This window comes from Xenopus laevis, chromosome 7L (assembly GCF_017654675.1).
Source record: "Xenopus laevis strain J_2021 chromosome 7L, Xenopus_laevis_v10.1, whole genome shotgun sequence".
NCBI classification, from domain to species: domain Eukaryota; kingdom Metazoa; phylum Chordata; class Amphibia; order Anura; family Pipidae; genus Xenopus; species Xenopus laevis.
Genome location: NC_054383.1, coordinates 53,557,826 through 53,582,705, shown reverse-complemented (window position 1 = coordinate 53,582,705; position 24,880 = coordinate 53,557,826). Strand labels below are relative to the sequence as shown.

The window sequence follows — 24,880 nt, the reverse complement described above, 5'->3', positions numbered from 1 at the left end:
AAAAAAGTCCCAAAATAGTTGAAATTGGCGTTTTTTGGGTGATAGGCTGAAAAAGATCGAATTTTTTTTTTAGGGTGCCCACCTTCCCCCCTACATTTGTGGCACCTTAACTATACTGTGGGCACATGTGTAGGGCATTAGAACACCTAAATAAACTTTTATTAAGTTTCCCTGGGCTTGTGTAGTGTTCTGTATGCGCTGCTGCATACACATCCATTGAAATTCAAATTTGGCGCCGTATGTAAATTAGCCTTCGCTAGCGCAACTTCGGACCGCTCATCGTAACTTCGCTAGCGCAACTTCGGAAACGATCGGTAACTTGTGCGGAACTTCGGATCTTCATGAATTTGCGATGTCCTGACGAATCTATGCCTGGCGAAGTGTGCTGAAGACAACGCTGGCGGATCTACGGAGGTAAGTAAATTTGCCCCATAGTGTTTTATTTCCTTCATTTTTGCTTCTTTTGCACTACACCTTCCCAAGTAAAAACATTGTCTGCTTCTTTTACTCTCTCTGTATACAAAGCAATGCTTCCCTTTTCTTGCTTCCTTTAAAGTAAAATTAAACCCCTCCACAGACAAAAGCCCCATTGGTTGCCCTCCACTGGCCCCCATGCCTGCTCTCTCTGTGCAGAGTATGTTACAAGGAAAAGTATCTAATCCAAAGTATCTTCAATTACACATGCGCCAGCAAGCTTCGTGTCACTGAAGATACAGAAGATGATGCCTGTAAACTCTGCTGCGTTACCCTACATCTATAGGTCAGCTTCACAAATAGGGACATTTTTCATTGTAATAGACTCTGCAGGTGGTCATTGAAAGGCAGTGAATGGGGGCTTATGTTATAAGGCAAGTTTGATTATCACATTGGGGTCAAGGACCGCATCTGCACACTAATGCTGCCTCGTCCTGACAACTAGGATTGCCACCTTTGAAAATTTAATTTACCAGCAGGGAGGGAGCTTCAGATGTTAAGGGGAAGTGTGTGATGTTGGTGGGAGGATCAATGACATTGATAAATGGGCTGATGATGTTGGTTGGTGGGGGGTGATGACATCGCTAGACAGTGTAGGGTTGCCACCTGTCCTGTTTTGACCCAGACAGCCTGGGTTTTGGAGGGGTTGTTTGGGTCAAAATTGCCTGCCCAGTTTTCCAAAGAAGGAAATCCAGACTGGACTCCCATTGGCGGTGATTTGCCACATCACAGCCTTGCCGCTGAAAAGTTAAGTTAAAAGTAAGATTACTTTTGAATATACATCTCCCAAATGTATGTTATAAATGCATCTGTGCTTTGTGCCACAGAGTACCAGAAACCAGACTTTTTATTAAAATATATCTGTTCTCCAAAAGTGCTCAGTGACAAAGTCAATTAAATGTGTGAACAAAGAGAAATACAGGGGAGAAGAAAAAAGAAAAGTCTTCATCTGGAATCTGCAAAACAAAGAAAATCTTCTGTTACATTATTAAAATGATTTGGAATAATTTTACAAATAGTAGTGTTTCTGAAGCAAACACAGCAGTTTTACAAGTGCAGGGCAGCACTGCATTATATTTGTATTACTTTAAAACACTTTCATTTTTTGTTACTGTTCTTTTAAACAGCCAGGTCCAATAAATAGAAAGGATGTCCACATACCTGTAGACATGTGGGGGCTCATTTATAAACACTGGGAAAATTTGCTCCTGGGCAGTAACCCATGACAACCAATCAGATGATTGCTTTCAGTGTTCAATCTACAGCTAACTGAAAAAAGCTAATCACTGATTGGTTGCTATGTGTTACTGCCCAGGTGCAAATTTGCCCAGTGTTTATAAATGAGCCCCACAGTCTATATAGTGGGTGGTGGTTTTTCAGTATCAGTTGATAAACTATATTCATCCCCAAGAAACATACAACTCCTCCTTGCCTGGAATGTTAGCACATACATGGCACATAGTAATGAATGCAAAGCTTAGGGATGCACCGAATCCACTATTTCAGAGTTAGGCTGAATCAGAATCCTTTGTGAAAGAATCTGAATCGGAACCCTAATTTTCACGTGTGTATTAGAGAAACAAGGGGGAAAGAGAATGTTGTGTGCAGTGCACAGTTGAAAATTTTTGGCTTTTTTGTTTGTGTGATGAAAAGTGATTGTTTGGATTTGGTTGGCCAGGCACTGAAAAAAGCTGAATCTTGGCCGGAAACGAATCCTGGATTTGGTACATCTCTACTATAGAGATGAGCAAGTGCATTTATTAGATGCTGCTACTTGACTGCAATTAGTCTGTCTAATGACTGGTATCACTTTTCTATAATGCTTTTTATTCAGAAGCTCTCCAGTTTGCAGTTCTGATTGTTTGATTTCAAATTACCCTAGCAACCATGTATTGATTTGAATAAGAGGCTGGAATATGTATAGGAGAGGGCCTTAATAGAACGATGAGTAATAAAAATTATCAATAACAATACATTTGTTGCAGGGACCTTGATTCTGGGATGGCAGTGGGTGATTTACTTTAGATTTTGCTAAAGCTTTCAATACAGTGACACACAGAAGGTTACTGATTAAATTAAGGAATACTGGCCTGGAACATAGTATTTGTACATCACAGCGAACTGGCTAAAAGATAGATTACAAAGAGTGGTGGTAAATGGAATATTTTCTTATTGGACCTTGTGTTGTTAGTGGAGTACCGCAGTGTTCAGTACTTGGTCCTTTGCTTTTCAACTTGTTTATTAATGACCTGGAGGTGGGCATTGAAAGTACTGTTTCTATTTTTGCTGATGATACAAAATTGTGCAGAACTATAGGTTCCATGCAGGATGTTGCCACTTTGCAGACTGATTTGACTAAGTTGGAAAACTGGGCAGAAAACTGGAAAATGAGGTTCAATGTTGATAAATGCAAGCATATGCAATTTGGCAAAAATAATATAAATGCAAATTATATATATATATATGCAAATAAATGGCAGTGTGTTGGAGTTTCCTTAACTGAGAAGGATCTAGGGGTTTTTGTAGATAACAAGTTATCTAATTCTGGGCAGTGTCATTCTGTGGCTACTAAAGCAAATAAATTTCTGTCTTGCATAAAAAAGGGCATTAACTAAAGGGATGAAAACATAATTATGCCTCTTTATAGGTCTCTGGTAAGGCCACGCCTGAAGTATGCAGTTGCAGAGGGTGCAGGGACGTGCAACTAAACTGGTTAGAGGGATGGAATATTTAAATTACAATGGTAGACAAGGTTGGGGTTGTTTTCTCTGCAAAATACACGCTTGCGCTGAGACATGATTACACTTTACAAGTACATTAGAGGACATTATAGACAAGAAGACTAGAAGAAAAGAACTTTCATCTGAAGCAGCATAGGTGGTTATTCACAGTGAGGACAGTGAGGCTGTGATGGCTGATTCTGTTAATGCTTATTAAGAGTGGCTTGGATGATTTCTTGGACATACATAATATCAAAGGCTATTGTGATACTAAACTCTATAGTTATGGGTATATATGGGAAATTTATGTAATGGTATGGAGTGGTGTGTGTATGGATGCTGGGTTTCATGTGGAGGGGTTGAACTTGATGGACTTTGTCTTTTTTCAACCCGATTTAACTATGTAACTATTTGTAGCCTTACAGAGCATTTGAGCATTTGTTTTTAGATGGGGCCAATGACCCCCATTTGAAAGCTGGAAAGAGTTATAAGAAGGTGGCATGTAATTAAAAAAAACTATAAATAATAAATAATGAAGACAAATTGAAAAGTTGCTTAGAATTGGATATTTTATAACATAATAAAGTTAACATAAAGGTGAACCACCCCTTTAAGATCATTGGCCTTGAGTATAATTTTTATTTGCCAGGTGAAGAGGATAACTGAGTTCAGTGCATCCAATAAAATACAATTTTATATTAAAAGGGAGTTTTTCTATAAAAATTAGATCCAGTTGATATACTGTGTATCATATGTAGTGACACATCAGAACTCATGCAATTTCAAGTAAAATTAAGCCAGTAATTAGCCAAATGCAGACAGGGGCGAACCGCGGGCTCTGTGTTGGACTGGCCCATCGGGATACCAGGAAAACTCCCGGTGGGCCCAGGTGTCAGTGGGCCCTCATGATGCTAAGCATTTGGGCTATTTCATGGCCATTCCCTATTTTTAATAGAACAAAGAGGCTAAATAGATGGAATAATAGATTATAGTATGTAAAGAAAAGAGACTAAGAGAATAGAGGTTAAGTGAGGAGAGGAAGAATAATAGTACTGAGAGTGGGCCCCTGGTCTAAGATTAATTGGTGAGCCCCTGGTCTTAGGCTTTTTGGTGGGCCTCTGGTGTCCCAGTCCGACACTGCACGGGCTCCTGCGCCTAAGGCTGCAACCTTGATGCCGCTCCCTTGTCCCGCTCTGCGCTTAAAAGTTTAGTGTTGGAGTGTGTCAAAAGGGACTGCATCGATAGCACAATGAGTGCTACATCGCTTTCTGGACCAGCAGAGACGAATTTCCGGTTTAAAAATGGAAATTCGGCTCTTAAAGTTACAGGAGGTGGCTTTTTGCCGCCCCTTGTAACTGGTTCTCACCTTGCCTCATGGCAGGAGCGGCCCTGGATGCAGATAGGCCTATATCATTATTGCCTTTAGTGATCAAACATGAATAACATACGTTATTTTACTTAGCACTCTGTGTACATAAAAATCACATCTATATGGTAATTTTTACATTTTGCCAGAGGCCTCTAATCCCACTTACCATCATCAAATATATCCAAGAGAGGAGCCCCAGGAGCAGAGGGAAGTGCCCATGATGCCCCTGATATGGAGTCCAGCAGTGAATCAATCTCTGAATAAAGATACTCCACAGTTTTCTCTACTTGCTGCAGAAAAAGAGAGAGTGAGAGACAGATTTGGTACTGTGAGAAGTGCAAGTATACTCTTCCAAATAATGTTTTTATATTTACTGTAAAATTGTATGTAATATTAAGGAAAGGGATATCGTTTTGTAATATAAAAATATAGGATTCATTTATGAAGGACAGAGTGCAAAGTGCAAAAACATGGGGGCAATCCACAATGTATTCTGCACTTTGCACCCTACCCTGCCCATTGAAATTGCTGCAGGGCTCTGTTTTCCAAAAACAGAGCACAGACACCTGATTCCCCCACCATGTATACAGACGCCCCTAACTGTCCCTTACCTTGTTTTAGGTTCACAACTCAGCCACACCCCAGAAGTGCATTTTAAATGATCACGAAGGGCACACTTTTGTGCTCTGTAGTGCTCTTACACAGTGATAGGTGACAGAAATGACCCCTTATGTGTTTCCTTCTTTTCTAACCTTTTTTCTGCTTATATTCAGAGTCTTAAAGGAGATGTCCAACCAAAAACAGTTAAAAAAAATGTAATGCAAAAAATTTAATTCTAATTGAGTAGTGTTATTAATGATACATTTTAGCACCAACGCTATGCCTTGTGTGTTACGATATGTTTAGCCACTGGGTGGCAATGCGTTTTTATTTTTTACATCTGGAGCTCAGTTTACATTTTAACTACACAATAAGCCTTTGTAGCATAGGCATGTTATGAAAGCTATTTATTTTTTTGTATCCTTACAAAGAAAAGGTAAAAAGTAAACAGATTAGATTTACTGGTCAGTGAGTGACTAAATCAAAATATCCTTAGTTTTCAAAGGAACAAACTTTTTGTAATGCATGCAGTAGCGCAGATCACCTACCATAGCAGGCATAAATGTACCATCATGCTGTCTTCACCAGTTCTACATTACCAGGTTTGACCTAGGTTATGGCTCACATTTACCGGCAACATTGCTTGTTTGACAACAATGCTGGATGCAATTACGAACCTCATGTGAGACAAAGACAATTTTGGAGGCAGTTATACACTGCTAGTGTGCAGGAGGCAATTATACACTGCATGTCATACCGAAAAAATGTTGGAGTCGCTTCCACACTCCTTGTGAGTGCTTGGAGAATGATATATGATTGCCAACTTTTCCAGCCTTCTTTATTTGTGTCTATCTTCACTATTTATCTATTATAGCAAATGTGACAGAGTCATTGAACCCCTGAGTAATAGTGTCCATAATGTTATATCATTTAATGTCTGGTGCAAAAAACAAATATACACTGGGCAACAAAAGCCATGAATTTCAGAAAAGCTAATTTTACTGCCTTGAGGGCTGCCCTTCAGGGCATTGATTGGGGCATTATGTTTTCAGCTAAATACACAGAACAGAAATTGTTGTCATTTAAAATGATATTAAATCATTACTGTTCTCAATTTATTCCCTTAAGGAGTAAATGTAGAAGCCCTAAGAATCACCCTATGTGTAATTTGTAATATAGAAGTAAAGAAGTTAATAGGAAAGAATAGAAAGGCATTTAAAAACTACAAGTCTGTTGGGACAGAAGCATTTAATGAACATAGACATTATAATAAATGTTGTAAACAGCAATCCGGAAGGCAAAAAAAGGAAACGAAGAGTGCATTGCGGCTGAGACTAAGACTAACCCCAAAAAGTACAGTATATTAATAGTAAAAAGATACTACTGGTTGAGAGTGTTGCATCTTTAAATAATGGTACCAGTATGGCTGTAACAAATACAGAAAAAGCAAATGTGCTAAATCAGTTTGACATCTGTGGTGGGCAAATTATTTGAAGGCTTGTCCTAGTGAATGGCATTATGATCAGCATGGCTTTATCAAGGATAGGTCATGTCAGACAAATTTGATTGCTTTTTATGATGAGGTAAGTAAGATGCTAGACTGTGGGGGGCAGTAGATGTGATCTATTTGAATTTTGCCAAAGTATTTGATACCTTGCCCCACAAATGACTGTTTCTAAATTAAGGTCTGTTGGGCTTATTAAAGTCGTTTGCACATGGATAGGTAAACTTTGGCTACAGGATCGGGTACAGAGGGTGGTTGTTAATGGTACATTCTCTACTTGGATTAAGGTTATTAATGGGGTCCCTCTGGCAGTGGTGTAACTACCAGGGATGCAGGGGGTGCGACTGCCCCCAGGCCAGCACCGATTAGGGCCCGCAGGAGATGCTGATTGCAAATTTTCAAAATACTGGAGCTATTTTTGTAAAACGTGGAACAGCAGAGTGGCAGAGCGGAGAGAGAATGAGTGCTAAATAAAGCAAGCCTAAACTTGCCTGTAAATCCCTTGCCATATGATCTCTTGTCTCAGTTCTCTTAACAGTTAACTTCTTTAAACAGTAGCAGGTAGCATGCGCAACACGGGAGGATTGGACAGAATGAGCGTCTGTAGTTCTTATCTCGCATGTGTATATCGTGCTGTCTGTTTGGAGCTGAGCCAGAAGATTGTATGGTTGCTGGCTATGGATTTACATTAGTGCTACACAATATGTTGGCGCTATATAAATACATGTTAATAATTACCAGAGGCAAGGTTAGGACTTGCTATTGCAGTAATTTATTCACATTCCACTTAAGAACATACATATGTGAAGAGGAAAATTTTAAACTTTGTCAAAAGATTCAGAAAGGTGGAATTGAATTCTGAAGAAAAGGTATAATGAGAGGTACAAAGATAAAATTGGTATTGAAGAGTTAGAATAATATGTAAAACTTTAAAGAAATGCTGGAAGAAAGAAAAAAAGACAAAGAAATAGTAGAGAAAGGCAGAGATATATTAGAAAATAAATTGGAAAGCAAATCAAAGCAGGTAACAAAAATACAAGGTTAGTGGTATGTTGCTTTTACACATTTAATAGCTCTATATACACTTATAACGTATAATGTGCATGCACATCCTGCACCCGCCCCACTCTGTAGTAGTTACGCCACTGCCCTCAGGGCTCGGTATTGGGTCCACTTTTATTTAACTTGTTCATTAATGGCTTAGGGGAGGGTATTGTAAGTAATGTATTAGTGTTTGCAGATGACACAAAACTATCAAGCCCAATTAATTCCAGGATGTGGCATCCTTGCAACAGAATCTTGACAAACTGGGCAGCTAAGTGGCAAATGAGATTCAATGTTGATAAATCTAAAGTCACTTGGGATGTAAAAATATCCAAGCCACTTATACTCTTAATGGGACTGCAATAGGCAAATCTGTTATGGAAAAGGACCCTGGAGTCCTTGTAGATGATAAACTTGGTTGTAGCAAGCAATGCCAGTCAGCAACATCAAGAGCAAACAAGGTTATTGAGATGCAAACATAATTTAAACTCCCACCACTCAATACACTGCACCTTCTTAAGCAATGAAGAAATTCAACACGGTCAAGCTTCTTACCCATTCACAAGATGGAAGGAAGATGGTCTCACAGCCATAAAACATGTAGTGAACAAAAACCTCAAAAGACCACTGACTTTCCAAGAAAAAGTTCCCGCAGTACATGCACACAACATGGCATTCATGCAACTACAAAGCTACACAAAAAGGGTTTGCAATTGTTTATCAGATTTAGACTGGGACAGATTCTTGGAGAGGAGTGGACAAGTAAGGGAGCTATCTCACACTACTATAGGAGGAACACAGAGTTATATGACTATACCAAAGGAAAGGAAGTTGCAGGAAAATGAACACAATGGTTACCTGACGTGGACATGGCAGATATTCTGAAGGCACTGAATAATTGTATAAAGGCACTTCCCATGCCCTCCTATAGAGAAATGTTCTTAAAGATTTTTCACTGCTCATATTATTCTCCTCAAAAATTATACCAACTAAAAATGTGGCAACATAGTAGATGCCCGAAATGTAACCAAGAATAGGCCGACATTCAATGCCCTCTGGAGCTGCCCATTTATTCAAAAATTTTGGAGGGAGGTAAGAGATTTCTCCAACGCAAACCTTCTAAATTATACCCCAATGTCCCCAGAGTGGGCTATAGTAGGCCTCACACCACACCTACCATCTCAAATTAACCAAGGGCATCTTTTGATCATCATCTCAGCAGTGGCGAAGAAAACAATCCTCCAGGGCTGGATTAAACCACAGCCTCCATCCATTACCCTGTTTAAGCCAAAATTACCCCACTTGTTTGATATGGCCTGGATAGAAGTATCTATGCAGAAAGAAGTGCGTGTTAAAAATTCTTTGAAACATGGCAGAGCTACATCACAAAGTTACCTAATGAAAAACAACATGCATTGATGCAATACTTCCAAGGGACCTCTTGGTACACAAAGAGAATCCTCCTCCAGGACCCACCAATTTAAACACAATAGGCCATTTCAGGTATTATGTAAGAAGGTGGGGGATATATATATATATATATATATGTATTCTTGTAATAAGAAAAATGTTTAAACAAGGTGATATAATATGGGATGTAATGGTACTTGTATGAAACAGAAACGCCTCTGATATGTATTGAATGTCTATTCATCAATAAAAAAGAAGTTAAAAAAAGGGGCAAACAAGGTCTTGAGCTGTATTAAAAGGGGCATTGATTCACGCAGGAAGGGGTCATTGTATAAAGCTCTGGTAAGGCCCCATCTAGAATATGCCATCTCCAGTGCTCAAACAGGACATTATTGTATCAGAAAGGGTACAGAGAAACTGGTAAAAGGTATGGAAAATCTTAGCTATGAGGAAAGACTGGCCAAGTTGAGGTTGTTCACTCTGGAGAAGAGGTGCTTAGGGGGTGATATGATAACTATGTATATAAGGGGATCATATAATAATCTCTCTAATGCTTTATTTACCAGTCTTTCCAGCTGACGCAAGGTCATACATTTCGATTAGAAGAAAAGAGGTTCCGCCTAAATATTTGGAAGGGGTTTTTTACAGCGAGAGCTGTGAAGATGTGGAATTCTTTCCCTGAATCAGTTGTACAAGCTGATACATTAGATAGCTTTGAAAAGGGGTTGGGTGCTTTTGAGCAAGTGAGGGATTACAGGGTTATGGAAGATAGCTCATAGTACAAGTTGATCCAGGAACTAGTCTGATTGCCATTTTGGAGTTAGGAAGCAATTTTTCCCCCTCTGAGGGAAATTAGAGAGGCTTCAGATGGGTTTTTTTTTTACCTTCCTCTGGATCAACTAGCAGTTAGGCAGGTTACAAAATAGTTAAAAGGTTGAACTGTTTTCAACCTAACTTACTATGTGACTATGTGATTTAATGACATTGGCATTGAGCATCATTTTTACTGGCCAGACAGGGGAAATATCATCCAGAAGAGGACAGCCGTCAACAGAGAAAAAAATGTCCAACAGAGAAAATAATAACAATTTAAGGAGGCAGATTTATCAAGGGTCGAATTTCGAAGTACAAAAAACTTCGAAATTCAACCATCGAAATAAAAAACTTTGAATTCAAATATCGAATTCGAAGTTTTTTCAGCAAATTTGGCAATCCTGCGATCAAATACAAATCGTTCGATTGAAGGTTTCGAACGATTTAAGCATACGATCGAGCAATTTTTATTTGATGTGTAAAGACTTAGAAAAATGTTGTACACGGTCCTCATAGGCTAACATAGCACTTCGGAAGGTTTAATTTGGTGAAGTATTGAAGTCAAAGTTTTTTTTAAAGAGACAGTACTTCGATTATCGAATAGTCGAATATTCGAAAGTTTTTTACTTCAAATCGAAGTCAAAGTAAATTCGAAGTCGTAGTATCCTATTCGATGGTTTGAAGTATCCAAAAAATGATTTAGAATTTCAAATTTTTTTACTTCGAAAATTTCCTCGAATTCACTTCGACCCTTAGTAAATCTGGCCCTAAGTGCCAAAGACTTAACAAATCCTTTGTCAGTTTTCTTACTAATCTCTGATTTATCTTTAATTTTCTGACAGTGTTTTTTTTCAGGCTTTTGATACTGTACGAGCAGTAAAGGTGGCCATACACGGATAGATCCGCTCGTTTGGCGATGTCGCCAAACGAGCGGATCTCCCTCCGATATGCCCACCTTGAGGTGGGCAATATCGGGCTGATCCGATCGTGGGCCCTAGGGCCCAACGATCGGATCCTAGCGTTCGCCAAACGGGCGGTCGGATCGCGGGACCGCATCAACGAACAGATGCGGCCGCGATCCGACGGGATTTTTAATCCCATCCGATCGAGATCTGGCCGACTTTCGGCCAGATCTCGATCGGGGAAGCCCGTCGGGGGCCCCCATACACGGGCCAATAAGCTGCCGACTCGGTCTGTCGGCAGCTTTTATCGGCCCGTGTATGGCCACCTTAAGGCAGTGTGTATTTTGCACTTTGTACACTGCCTTCCTGCTTTTAAAAATGTATGCATGTCTCTGCATACGAGGGAGGCATGTAGGTGATTCCCTTTCCACCCCCTACTGGTACCTTAATATGTGGGTCATTTAGACACGCAGGTCAGAGATCCGAAAATAACTGAATACTGGAAAAGTGTTGTCTCTTTTACTGAGGATAAAATGGAGTTGCAAGTGAGTTAACCTTTAAGTTGACTTTTAGTATGTTATAGAATGACTAATTGTAAGCAACATTTCAATTAGTCTTAATTTTTTTTGTTTGTAGCTTTTGAAAGATTTGCCTTTTTCTTATGACTCCAGCTTTCAAATGGGGGTCACTGACCCCATCTAAAAAACAAATGCTCTGTAAGGCTACAAATGTTTTGTTATTGCTACTTTGTATTACTTATCTTTATATGCCTTGTTTTAACCTGACTTATGCTACTATGTGGGTTACTTATTTATTTTTGCAGCAATGTGAAAAATGAAGGCTCCATAGAATACACCCTACATCAGGGGCCCATAAACTTTTTTTAACCGTGAGCCACAAATACAAACAGAGTTGGGGAGCAAAACAAGCATGAAAAATGTTCCTGGGGGTACCAAATATGGGCTGCAATTGGGCTGCAATTTGGTAATCCCTATGTGAACTGTCATCCTATAGGAGGCCTGTTTTGGTGTGCTATATATGTTACTCCAGATTTGTCTGATAAATTTTTTGTACTAAATTTGCAGTGTTTGTAAAATGGAGTAAGGATTTTGTTTATATGAACTCCACTTATACTCCAATAACCTTTCTTACTCCAGATTCCGTTTACTCCTGTAATTATTTGTATTTTATGCAGGCAACATCTTTCTAAGTAATTCTTGCATATATTTTGATTTCATATTTTTATAATAATATATGATTTCTTACCTCTTCTATTATATCAATACGTCTGTAAAGCAGTCTGTGCTCACTACACAAGTCTCCCCTTTCTGTGGGTCCATGGAGGATGCTGGCAGGATCTGCAACTGTAAAATCCAATAAAACCAGTGCTGAACCAAATTTTATACTGTCATAAAGTGCCAATCATTAAGGTGCCAAACCAAATTGTGAAATCACTTAAAGCTGTTAAAGGAGAACTTAAAGCTGTTAAAGGAGAACTAAAGATTAACTAAGCAAGTAGGCTAGAAATGTTGCTGTACATTATGTTTTGGGCTTCTATACCAGCCCAAGGCAACCACAGCCCTTTAGCAGGGAAGATCTATGCCTCTGAAGATGTCCCAAGTATCTCTCCATCTTCTTTTCTGCTGATTCACTGCACATGTTCCATGCCGCTGTCACTTACTGAGCTTAGGGACCAAACGGCAAAATATGCTATATATATAATATAAATGTCACGAAACAAGGCTGATTTGTAATTAATATAGATAATTACTTCTTGGTACAGAAACCAGTGCAACGAGCATCAAAATATAATACTCAACCTTGTGGCATCGGTTTATATTAAAGGCCAACCTCATTTTCTGCTTGATAATAATGATGACCCCTAAGCTTAGCTTCTCAACAGCTGCTCAGAGCCCTCTGAGCATGTGAGTGTCACAGACACTTTCCAAGATGGTGACCCCTGTGACAAGTTTGAAGTCCTGGATTATTGCTGCTATTGATAAACTGAAACTTTAGGCTTGTGCAATAAGTTCCCATAGTAAGTTAGGTTGAGAAAAGACACACTTTCATCAAGTTCAAATGGTAAACTTATTTTAACTTGCCTAACTGCTAGTTCATCCAGAGGAAGGCAAAACCCCCCATTTGAATACTCTCCAATTTGTCTCAGACACGGACAAAATTCCTTCCTGACTCCAAAATGGCAATCGGACTAGTCCCTGGATAAACTTGTACTATGAGCTATCTTCCATAACCGTGTATTCCCTCACTTGTATACCATCTGACCCTGGTGCCTTGTTTACATAAATTTTTATTAAAGCTTTATGAATCTTATCCTGAGTCAGCCACTGACTAGACTGAGCTGAGCCATCAGTGCAGCTATGAAGTGAGCCTGGGAACTCCTTATTGTATACACTAAAAAATGATTTAGCACATTTGCTTTTGTTGTATTTGTTACAACCATACTGGTACCATTATTTAAAGGAGCAACACTCTCAACCAGTATCTTTTTACTATTAAGATACTTTAAAAACCTTTTGAGGTTAGTCTTAGCCTCAGCCGCAATGCACTCTTCATTTCCTTTCTTTGCTTTCCAGATGTTGCTGTTTTGCAATATTTATTATAGAGTTTATATTCATTAAAAGCAGCTTCTGTCCCAACAGATAGTTTATACATGCCTTTCTCTTCTTCCCTATTAACGTCTTTACTTTTATATTAAGCCACATAGGGTGTTTCTAGGTGCTTCTACATTTACTCCTTAAGGGAATAAATTAAGTAATGATTTATTATCATTTTAAATGACAACCATATTTATATAAAATATGGCATTTTTAGTCATATTCATTATTAGGGTTTAGTTCTCCTTTAAAGGGACTGTTCACATCCCAAACACTTTTTTTTCAGTTCAGTTGTTTTAAGACTGTTCATATACTCTTTTAAAGCTTTTTTTAGCACCACTCTTAATACCTTAAACAAAATCAACATTCATCAAACCCCTAGCTCTTGCTTTCTTTCAAGACTTTATTTACCGTAACTATCGGACTGTATGGGGGTTATGGAATAAAGGAGCAAGTTCACTTATACCAACCAACAGGTATTATTCACTGGTCAGCTCGTTTAAAAACAAATATATTATTGATTGGGCAAACTTTGTGCCTTTTATTACTTATGGAGGTATGATCTCTTGCTAGTCCCAAGACTGTGCTGGGGTAGAGAATCTCTCAGCCAGTCTTAATGTGCTATTTTTAAAGCTATTCACAGGCCTTTTCTACAGCTTGTCACTTCTCTATACTCTTTCGACAATTTCTTTAGATGGCAACATTTTTAACAAATCAATTCATTTAAAAATAAAGATTAATGGTTCAATTCATAAGAAGTTCTACTTTTTTAAAGGGGTGGTTCACCTTTAAATTAGATTTTAATATGTTATATGTAACTTTTTAACTGGTCTTCATTATTTTTTTTTTTATAGTATTTTAATTATTTGGCTTTTTCTTCTGACTCTTTCCAGCTTTCAAATGGAGTTACTGGCCCCATTCATTTCAGTAAAATTAAATATCTGAAATCGTCAGAGTTCTAAATTTCCTATGCACACTTCTGCACAAACATTTCATGCAATAAATGCTAAAGTTGAATACAATTACATCACTCCTATTGAGAATGTGACCTCAGACATCTGGAGGGCAACACTACCTGGGAAACTACAGGTCATACAAAGTCAAACTGACTATAACACTGATAGAAATACGTTTTGTTTTTTTTAAATAAAACAAGGAGGTTCTCTGAATAAACAGAGAGATCCTTAACTAGAAACACATGTACCATAGACCTATGTACATGTTATATATTTTATGTTTGCTTTACACATACATCATTAAGTGTATGGTAATATATATTCTTTATTTATATGTCTAATGGTGTAAAATGCAACAGCCTTAAAGGAAAATGCCAAAACAAATATATAGCCCCTACGTTAATTTATAAAAATATTAGAAATATATAAAATGTAACTTGGTCATTAATGACTTAGGTGAAGGCATTGTAAGTAATGTATCAGTATTTGCAGATGACACAAAACTATGCAGCCCAATTAATTCCATCCGTGGCATCCTTGCAGCAGGATCTTGACAAACTGGCAATCTGGGCAGCTAGGTGGCAAATGAGATTCAATTTGATAAATGTAGAATCGTGCACCTGGGATGTAAACATATGCAAGCTGCATATACCCTTAATGGGACTGCACTAGGCAAATCTATAATGGAAAAGGACCTTGGAGTCCTTGTAGATAAACTTGCCTGTAGCAAGCAACACCAGTCAGCATCTTCAAGGGCAAACACGGTCTTGAGCTGTACTAAAAGGGGCATAGATTAGAGGGAGGAGGGGGTTATTCTTCCACTATACAGAGAGCTGGTACGGCCCCATCTGGAATATGCCATGCAGTTTTGGTCTCGCAATATATTTAAGGGGATCGTACAATAGCTTCTCTAATGCTTTGTTTACCATTAGGTCCTTCCAACTCACAAGAGGGCACCCTTTTCGATTAGAAGAAAGGAGGTTCCGTCTTAATAAACTGAAGCGTTTTTTTTATAGTGAGAGCTGTGAAGATATGGAATTCTCTCCCTGAATCAATCGTACTGGCTGATAGATTAGATATCTTTAAGAAGGGGTTGGGTGGCTTTTTAGCAAGTGAGAAAATACAGGGTTATGGAAGTTACAAGTTGATCAGGGACTAGTCCAATTGCCATCTTGGAGTCAGGAAGGTTTTTTCCCCTCCGAGGCAAATTAGAGAGGCTTCAAATGGTGTTTTTTTTGCCTTCCTCTAGATTAACTAGCAGTTAGGCAGGTTATATACAGACTTAAAAGGTTGAACTTGATGTCTTATTTCAACTTAAATTAGCTTGTCTCTATGTTACTATGCTTATATAAGATTTATACTGGTTTTTGCTCCAATACAACTTCTAATATAGTTTATCAATTTTAGTGTGTCAGGCCTGAATTGGCAATCTGTGGTTTGTGGCAAATGCCAGAGGGGCTGCTGTAAGACCCCATAGGCAGTCACTAAGTATTGGGCTGCTGGGGGCTGTTTGGGCATCTGTGTACTTGAAATGCCAGGGCCTTTTTCGAATCCCAGTGCAGACCTGAGTAGGAGTACACAAAAAACTTAAAGGGATACTGTCATGGGAAAAAACATTTTTTTTCAAAATGAATCAGTTAATAGGGCTGCTCCAGCAGAATTTTGCGCTAAAATCCATTTCTCATAAGAGCAAACAGATTTTTTTATATTCAATTTTAAAATCTGACATGGGGCTAGACATTTTGTCAATTTCCCAGCTGCCCCAAGTCATGTGACTTGTGCTCTGATAAACTTCAATCACTCTTTACTGCTGTACTGCAAGTTGGAGTGATATCACCCCCTCCCTTTTCCCCACGAGCAGCCAAACAAAAGAACAATGGGAAGGTAACCAGATAGCAGCTCCCTAACACAAGATAACAGCTGCCTGGTAGATCTAAGAACAACACTCAATAGTAAAAACCCATGTCCCACTGAGACACATTCAGTTACATTGAGAAGGAAAAACAGCAACCTGCCAGAAAGCATTTCTCTCCTAAAGTGCAGGCACAAGTCACATGACCTGGGGCAGCTGGGAAATTGACAAAATGTCTAGCCCCATGTCAGATTTCAAAATTGAATATAAAAAAATCTGTTTGCTCTTTTGAGAAATGGATTTCAGTGCAGAATTCTGCTGGAGTAGCACTATTAACTGATGCGTTTTGAAAAAAACATGTTTTCCCATGACAGTATCCCTTTAACTATTGAAATACTGTGGAGTGATCAAAAGCGTTCTGTATCATTCTAAAGTGACATGAAAGAGTTTGTTTAAGATCCAGCAAATAAAGTGTTTAATAGTTTTTCATGAACCCCTGGTGCCCATGTTATTGAGAGATTTGTTATGTGTGTGTGTAGTTAGCTCATTTATTCACATGGCTTTGTTCAAAAGTGAGGACCAACCTGAGAGAGTCCCATATAATGCATGTACTACTGGGAGTTGCAGGGAGCTGCTAAATAAAAAGCTAACTAACTCAAAAACCACAAATAATAAAAAATGCCAACCAATTGCAAATTGTCACAGAATATCACTCTCTACATCATACTAAAATTTAACCCTACGGTGAACAAGCCCTTAAAAGTCACATTAAAAAAATGATTTTGTGTTTCATTTCAGTAAAATTAAATATCTGAAATCGTCAGAGTTCTAAATTTCCTATGCACACTTCTGCACAAACATTTCATGCAATAAATGCTAAAGTTGAATACAATTACATCACTCCTATTGAGAATGTGACCTCAGACATCTGGAGGGCAACACTACCTGGGAAACTACAGGTCATACAAAGTCAAACTGACTATAACACTGATAGAAATACGTTTTGTTTTTTTTAAATAAAACAAGGAGGTTCTCTGAATAAACAGAGAGATTTGAAAAAAACATGTTTTCCCATGACAGTATCGCTTTAACTATTGAAATACTGATTTTGAATTTTGATTCGTACGTAGGATTGGGCTGTTGACTGCCTTTAGAAATAATAATAATAATAATACATAAAGGAGGGCCCAGACTGTTATCCCTGCCAAATAAATAGAATGAGGCCCCAAGTGCAAAAAAAAGCTCACCAAGAACACATACTTGACCATGACCCCAATTCACGTGAACACATCCGCCAACCACCACACATTGCCCCCATTGTGTAGCAGATCCATTCCTTTTGCTTTCTGTTATGTGTATCAGAGATTCCCTACTGCAACAGACCCCTTAAGATTCTTTCTTGTCCCTCCTTGATGCTGGTCCATGTACAGATTATGTTGCATTGTACTGCTGTATATTTGGAGTAATGCAGCAATGTTCTGCGCCAAAGCAAACTAAAAGGCCATGGTCTTTCTTTCCCTGAAGCATCTGTTAAATCCATTTTAGACCAATTAAGCCCTAGCAACCAGATAGCTGCTACAATTCCTGAAAAGCCTGAAAGCTGCACCTAAATGTGAAGAGTTACAAAAAACACAAAAAAATAAACCATATGCATCAGTATTGTCTTAGAATTTTTTGTATGCGTTCAGTGTAAGTAAATTATCTCCATACAAATAATAATAAATTGCCTTACAAAAAATAAGTTATACGTGACTTTCCTATATACTCAGACATATATTAAACACGTTTATAGATGATGATCTGTCTGTATCTTCCTGTTTTATGTGGTGCTGACCCTGACCAGTCCCAGAGAGTGAAATTCCACTGCTCTCTATTTAATTATATGGAGTTAATAGCATATTTATCAAAAGATGAACTCTCACTTTCACCCATTTATAAAAATGACTTATAAATCCTATATGAGTGAATATAGAGAGGCAGAACACTTTTGCACAAACTTACACATATTACACCTATCACACGCTTCATTTAGCTTTCCGTTTCATTTCTTGTTCACATCTATACACACACCTATACTCATATCTACAAACACACACACATACATACACAAGTGTGTAACTATACATATCATTTCACTTTGCCTTTATTTTCTTTCCACTATCACATTTTTTTCAAAAATGGGAGTTGGTTTGGGCAGTCTCTCCCTCTTAAAAGCTGCATAAGCATTTGGCTGGGAGGATTTAGCCCACATGTTGAAACCAAGGCACAGGAGATATTTATTCCAAGTAATGCTTTTAAGCAGAGTGGTAAAAGACCTTTTATATTATGACCAGAGGTAAACAAGTTAGGGACCACTGTGTGTGGGGTTTACCAGGGGCGGATTAACTCCTAGGCTAGCCTAGGTTATAGCCTAGGGGCCCATTAGTTGTAGGGGCCCATTGATTTTTTACTGCAATTTTTTTTATTTTAAAATAAAAATTCACCATCCGTGGTCGGCGTCCCCAGGGGCGCTCCGCCAATGAGGCGAGCTGAGCCGCTCGCCAGACAGGATTCCAGGGGCGGCAAAAAGCCGCTCCTGCACCTTTACGAGCTGAATTTCCGTTTTTTAAACCGTGCTGCGCTATTGCGAGAGAGCGCAATTGCGCTCTCCGCAATCGTGTTCCTGCCTCCCCTCGCCGACAGGTAAGTCGTTGCGGGGGCGGCAATGCAGGAGCCGCCTCAGGCGGCTCCTTCCCCAGAAACGGCGCTGGGCGTCCCCCCCGTCTCCGCTTGCAAGGGACTGAAGGCAGGCAGGTGAATGCATCACAGTGCACATGCACCGGCGTCTCTCACTAAGCCGGGCTGATTATTGGGATTGTCAGCGCACACCAGTGACATCACTGACCCGTCACCTGGTGTGTGCTGACAATCCCAATAATCAGCCCGGCTTAGTGAGAGAAGCCGATGTAATTTGCCTATTATCTTAAGATGTTTAGCAACTAATCTTGCCCAGGCAGGCAGTTGCCTGCAGCCCTGCACCTTGTCCTTCGATCCTGCCTAACTGTCTGTCTCAGTCCTGGCGACTAATCTCCCCCCGAATCTGCCCGTGTGGCCAGACCCTAAAGCACTGCAGTCTGCAGCCTGCTCACCACCCTCCCACCCACACGGTCAGTGGTGGATTATTTAAAGTTGTCCCTGGATGATTGTGCTGGCTATATACATCAAATCTGCCACTGGGGTTTACCTTGACATGGCATGGTGGCTTATCAATTTTATGATCATAACTTTGTAACAAAAAACCCTGTTTTTAAAATACATGCACTTGCATATTTATTGAATTACTTAGACAGGGCATCAGGGAATGTGCATTGATTGATTGGCTGGATCAGTAGCACTTCCATTGTACCTTAATTTATTAAAATTTAGCCTTAGGTGTGTACCCACAACCCCCCTTTTTTTGTATTTGTTTTAAAGTAATACATATATAATGCAGTCTTGTCCTGCACTGGTAAAACTGCTGCATTTGCTTTAGAAACAATACCATTGTTTATATGAATAAGCTGCTGTGTAGAATTGTGGCAGCCATTCAAAGGAGAAAAAAGGTTACACAGTAGATAGCAGATAAGCTCTGTAGAACATAATGGTGTTATCTGTTATCCACTATTGAACCTGTGCCATATAACCTTTTTTCAATTTCCGCCATTGCTACACAGCAGCTTATTTGTTTTACCAGTGCAGTTCAACAGTATATGATTTAAATTTTTTGGTGTTGCTGTTCCTTTAACGCATTGCCATTGTTTGACTCTTGTCTGGAGGAAAGCTGAATATTGATGCTCTGTTTAAACGGTATATGTAGTCAGAATAGGCAGTGGAGGAAATAGCGAGGTGGCATACTGTTTAATTTTTGCCTATTGTAATACGATGTGTGAGAACGCTAGAGGGAAGGTACATATCTCCCAGAATGCTCTATGAGACACAGAATGTAAAGAGAATTACAGATGTTGTGAACAATCTGCATTTAATTAGCACTGCAGGTATGTTTGATTGATGTCACCACCTGGGAGGAGGGAAGCTCTCTGAAAAAGGCAGGAAGTGAAGAGTGTGTGTGAGAGGTAACAAAGGGATACACTCCTGAGACAAGTTTCTGGGAGACTGTGGCATGGACTAACTGCTTAAGCTTAAATGGGACTAAAGCTATACTGAAAAGAGCAAGACCTCTGCGGCTAGTTGGCCAGTTAACAAGGCTGTTCTGATTCATAAGCACAACTTGTAAATTCTGTTAATTCTGTTCCAAACTATTACTTGTTGGAACACTTAAAACATACGGATTTCTGTTAAAGTTGCCTGGAAGTCCTTGCCTTTCTACGTTGTCAAGTTATTGTTGAGACTACCATTTGAGTGAATTCCCACACTAGGTAAAAATAAATATAATGCAGATACTTGTAGTTAGATTTTTTTTTTTAAAAAAAAAATGGTACCATGGATTCATCAAGCAATAACATTTGAACGTATCATCTCTTTGCATCTTTCCTTTAATTATTCAGCAACAACTTCAACGCGCAATTAATGATGTCTTTTTAAAAGCCGATTATAGCAAGCAATAATTGTATTCTTAATACAGAGAAGCAGCAGATTGCTTGTCCCTACTGGCCCTTATTTACCATTATGTTTCAGTGTACAGCAGCTGTTTTTGTAATTATGGGGTTGGCGAAGGGGATGGAGCTCTTGTAACCTTGGTACAATACATTCCAGTTGAAAATAAAAATACAGAAGTCTATTCATAGCTAAATCCCAGTCTGCTGAGCCACAGCCCCAGGGGGCTGAAGTAGTACTTACTTGCACCACTAACTCAAGGGAAAGAGTTAGTAGCTCCATAGGCCGAGAAAGTGCCAACAGGAGTTGAGATGGGCCAGATTCTGAAAAAGCTTAGCAACTGTTTATAATGATTTATCATTGTGGTGAGCATAACAGGGGTGACATCAGGGGACATCCAACGAGTGTTTGACTCAATTCAAAAACTCAGACATTAGATGCATTCTGTCTACGGAAGGCCATTTGCAAATACATGACTTGGGGGGTGGAAAGACACAGACCTGTTGCTCTCCTTTCTGAGTGTGGACCCCACTGAACATTGGCTGGATTGGGTACTGAGTAGACCAAACAGGCCAAACTGCTGTAGAGGTAGTGCTGGTAAAATCTGGAGTGGCATGATGACAGGGCCATTTGAAGATCACCCTCTAGAAGATCTATGCATATTACTTCTGATCCTGGTGCCCAAAAATTTCAATAATTAAGCCTTTCTAGAGTGGGCCTTGTTGAAAGATGCCAAATTGATCTACAGCTTGATCGAATAGGCCCTATAGGTGGTGTGGGGGTATGGGATGTATTGTCTCTTATGGAGATGACAGGTTAAGGAGCCTACCTTTGTTCCACTTTGTTGCTGTCATCTATGCTGCACCAAGATATTTTCAACTAGAATGAGAAAAATTTGCCTGGTCTGTCAGATGAAAGAGGAAAATAGTAAATTGAAGATAAGGGGACCTATTGTATATTGGTGATTAAGGCACAGATATAAAACATTTCTAGATACTAGCACCATTTACTGTGGTTGGTTGTCTCCTATATCTACTACGCCCAGGCCGGAACTAGGGGTAGGCAAAAGAGGCACCTGCGCAACCATAAGGAGGGAGCTTAAGCATTAAGCATCTTCTGCCTACCCCTAGTCCATGTTCCCTGCCCTCCCCTTCACCCCTCCTTCAGCATTCCATCTGATATAGCACTTGCGCGCAGTTATGGTTAGGCGTGCATATGCAGGGAGTAGCGGACTGCCTGGCCGGGTTGCCTAGGGTGCCCGGCCCTGAGTAAGCCCACACAAAATCTAAAGTTATAAAAAGAGCTAACTTATGGGATGGGTTCATGATTTAACACCAGCCAAACCCACATAACATAACCAGATGTTTTGCAGATTGATATTTAACTTGAAGACTTTTTTTTCTTTTTGCAGGTTAAAAGCTATCTTTATATTTACATGTTATTTATCCTTGCATACACGAGTCCTTTATCTTATACTATCTGATATACCCTCTCTTTGAAAGTGACTTTTTTACATATGGAGCCTAAAAGAAATCATATCTTAATAATATATCCCATCCCAAAGGTGTTCATTTGGATTGAGGTACAGGCTCAGTGCGGGACAGTCAATTTTCACTTCTTCATGGACCTTACAAAGTGCATAGGGGCATGTTTGTGCTAAAACAGCAACGGGCTATCCACAAACTATTGCCTTAAGTTAGAAATTGTCAAATTGTAGGCAGCATTTTTGTGGAATCCCCAAAACCTAGACAATATTTCAGTCCAGTGATGGCAATATTTACTCTACTCAAGCCAAAGGTTTACATTGTTCATGGTTATATGAGGCATGTGAGCAGCTGTTCCAACAAATAGTTCTTATGCTGACATTGCTTCCAGAGACTGGATTTGAGTGTTTTAACTGATGAAGTGATACATGTTTTTTAGGAGTGTCCAGATACTTTTGGGTATATAAAATACTTGGATACTTTGAGCCATATAGTGTTAACCTGAGCAGAGATTATGGCTATGGGTTTAGGATTTACAAAAACTTGCATTTATACAGATTTATTACCACAATCATTCTACATACAGAAGTGGTGCTGCATCATTTGGTTAACTAAATGGAAATGAGAAGTGGAAAAAGTAGGCTATGTTTGATTAAGTACCAATTCTTGAAAATAACTGTGCCAATAGCTTGCTCATGAATTCAGTATGATGTGACAGATTTGAACAGCATATCCATCCTTGTCTTATTACTTTATGTTTCAGATGTGTAAATGTATCCTAGACTGATGTAACAATGCTTGTTAATTATCTAGTTATTACTTTGTAAGTCACTGAAAATCCAAAAAAATACCATAGGATAGTTTTCACACAATCAACAGAAAAAATTATTTACACTTTTCTGAAATATTACGCTTTATATTTGAAAATCCCATTGAGTTGCTTTATTTCTCTGTCTGAAAGTAACATGTTTTGAAATCGAAACACATATTGACTGTAACAGTTTTTTTAAAGCTGTACTAACCTGTAAAACTGCCAGCCATTAATCCCAGTAATAAGAAAGCAGCAGTAAGGAGGATACGCATGTTGATGTTAGGTACAAAATCCACTCCCAGTGATAAAATCAAGCTGATTCTGGCTCTCCGATAAGAAGAATTCTGGGCATGAACGAATTGTAGTACTCTGCTACAGAAAAGTGAGAGAGGAGAGGGGACTGCCTGCCTGTAACTGGAAGAAGAGGAAATAATCACATAACAGGCTGGATTGTTTTTAAAAGTTCTCAGAACAGCAGAGCAAGCTGGCAAGAATCCAGAGTGACTCCTAGCTTCCCCTCTGTATTTATACACACAGGGCGTGCATGGAATTCAAAGACCAGCCTTTAACCGTACAGGAAAAGTGGGTAAAAATGATCAAATGCTTTCACTCTTTTGGTATCTCATGGTCCTGTAATAAATAAAAATAGAGCAAAATAAATAAACAGAATTAAAAGTGCTATAAACCCCAAAATAAAATATTGCCTAATTACAATTTTTTAATTGTTTTCAAGTTATCTACAATTGCTTTTGGAAGCAGTGTATCTGTAACCATTGCTATTCTCTCCATGCTGGTACTGACTATTTAAACAATGTAGCAGAAGCTAGCTGAAAAAGCATTAAATGTGGCAATGGAGTCTTGGCTGGGGACTAACTGACTTTTGCTACATTGTTTCAAAAGTCATAACCAGTTATACACAAATAGATAAAATACTGCTGTTTACAAATATATTTACAGTTAAAAAAAGTTGATTAAACTGACATTATTTTTTCTGTTAAATGGATGAATGCCAGCATTTTTCAATTTTGTTAATTGGCAAAAAAAATTCTCCCACATGTTTGTATGCTATATGGGTTACTTACAAACCCCACATCAGAACCTCTCAAACCTTGGCTCAAAACTATACCACTGAAACTTAGGTTGAAAAAAAGACTGTTAAACTGTTAAAAAACTGTTAAAAACTGTTAAATCAGGGAAAGAAAAAACACAGCCCACCTGAATGGGACTTTAACAAGACAGGTACATTTTTGGAAAACATAAAATCCGGGGATGTACTTTAAAACATTTTCATTTTTTGGTGTTACTGTTCCTGAAGCCCATCTGAAGCCTCTCCAATTTGCCTCAGAGGGGGAAAGAATTCCTTCCTGACTCCAAAAAATCAGACTAGTCCCTGGATCAACTTGTACTATAAGCTATCTTTCATAACCCTATATTCCCCCCTTTTTAAAAAGCCATCCAACACCTTAAAGGAGAACTAAACCTTAAAAATAAATATGGCTTAAAATGCCATATTTTAAATAATGACTTTATTGCATCAGCTTACAATTTCAGCATTTCAATAGCAGCAATGATCTAGTTTTTCAAACTTGTCACAGGGGGTCACTGTCTTGGACACTCACATGCTCAGTGGGCTCTGAGCAGCTGTTGAGAAGCTAAGCTTAGGCGTCTTCGCAAATTATCAAGCAGAAAATGAAGTTGGCCTGTAATACAGTATAAGATGATGCTATAGGGCTCATTACTAAATTCCAATGCTA

General features: G+C 38.9%; 1 protein-coding gene across 1 annotated transcript; it reads right to left on the bottom strand.

Annotated features, from left to right (window-relative positions):
- Positions 1-1,267: 1,267 nt before the first annotated feature.
- On the bottom strand, positions 1,268-23,625 carry LOC108703997 (placenta-specific protein 9). Its single transcript, XM_018240345.2, has 4 exons — positions 23,338-23,625; positions 12,103-12,200; positions 4,730-4,853; positions 1,268-1,430 (listed from the first exon to the last, which is right to left on the bottom strand). The coding sequence occupies exons 1-4, from the start codon at positions 23,396-23,398 to the stop codon at positions 1,420-1,422; spliced, it is 294 nt and encodes a 97-aa protein (XP_018095834.1). The 5' UTR covers positions 23,399-23,625; the 3' UTR covers positions 1,268-1,419.
- Positions 23,626-24,880: the final 1,255 nt, after the last annotated feature.

Coding starts and splice junctions, on each gene's coding strand:
- LOC108703997 (XM_018240345.2), bottom strand. CDS start 23,398: ATGCGTATCCTCCTTACTGCTGCTTTCTTATTACTGGGATTAATGGCT. Junction 12,201..23,337: donor AATGGCTGGCAGTTTTACAG/GTTAGTACAGCT, acceptor TGGATTTTACAG/TTGCAGATCCTGCCAGCATC. Junction 4,854..12,102: donor GTATTGATATAATAGAAGAG/GTAAGAAATCAT, acceptor CTTTTTCTGCAG/CAAGTAGAGAAAACTGTGGA.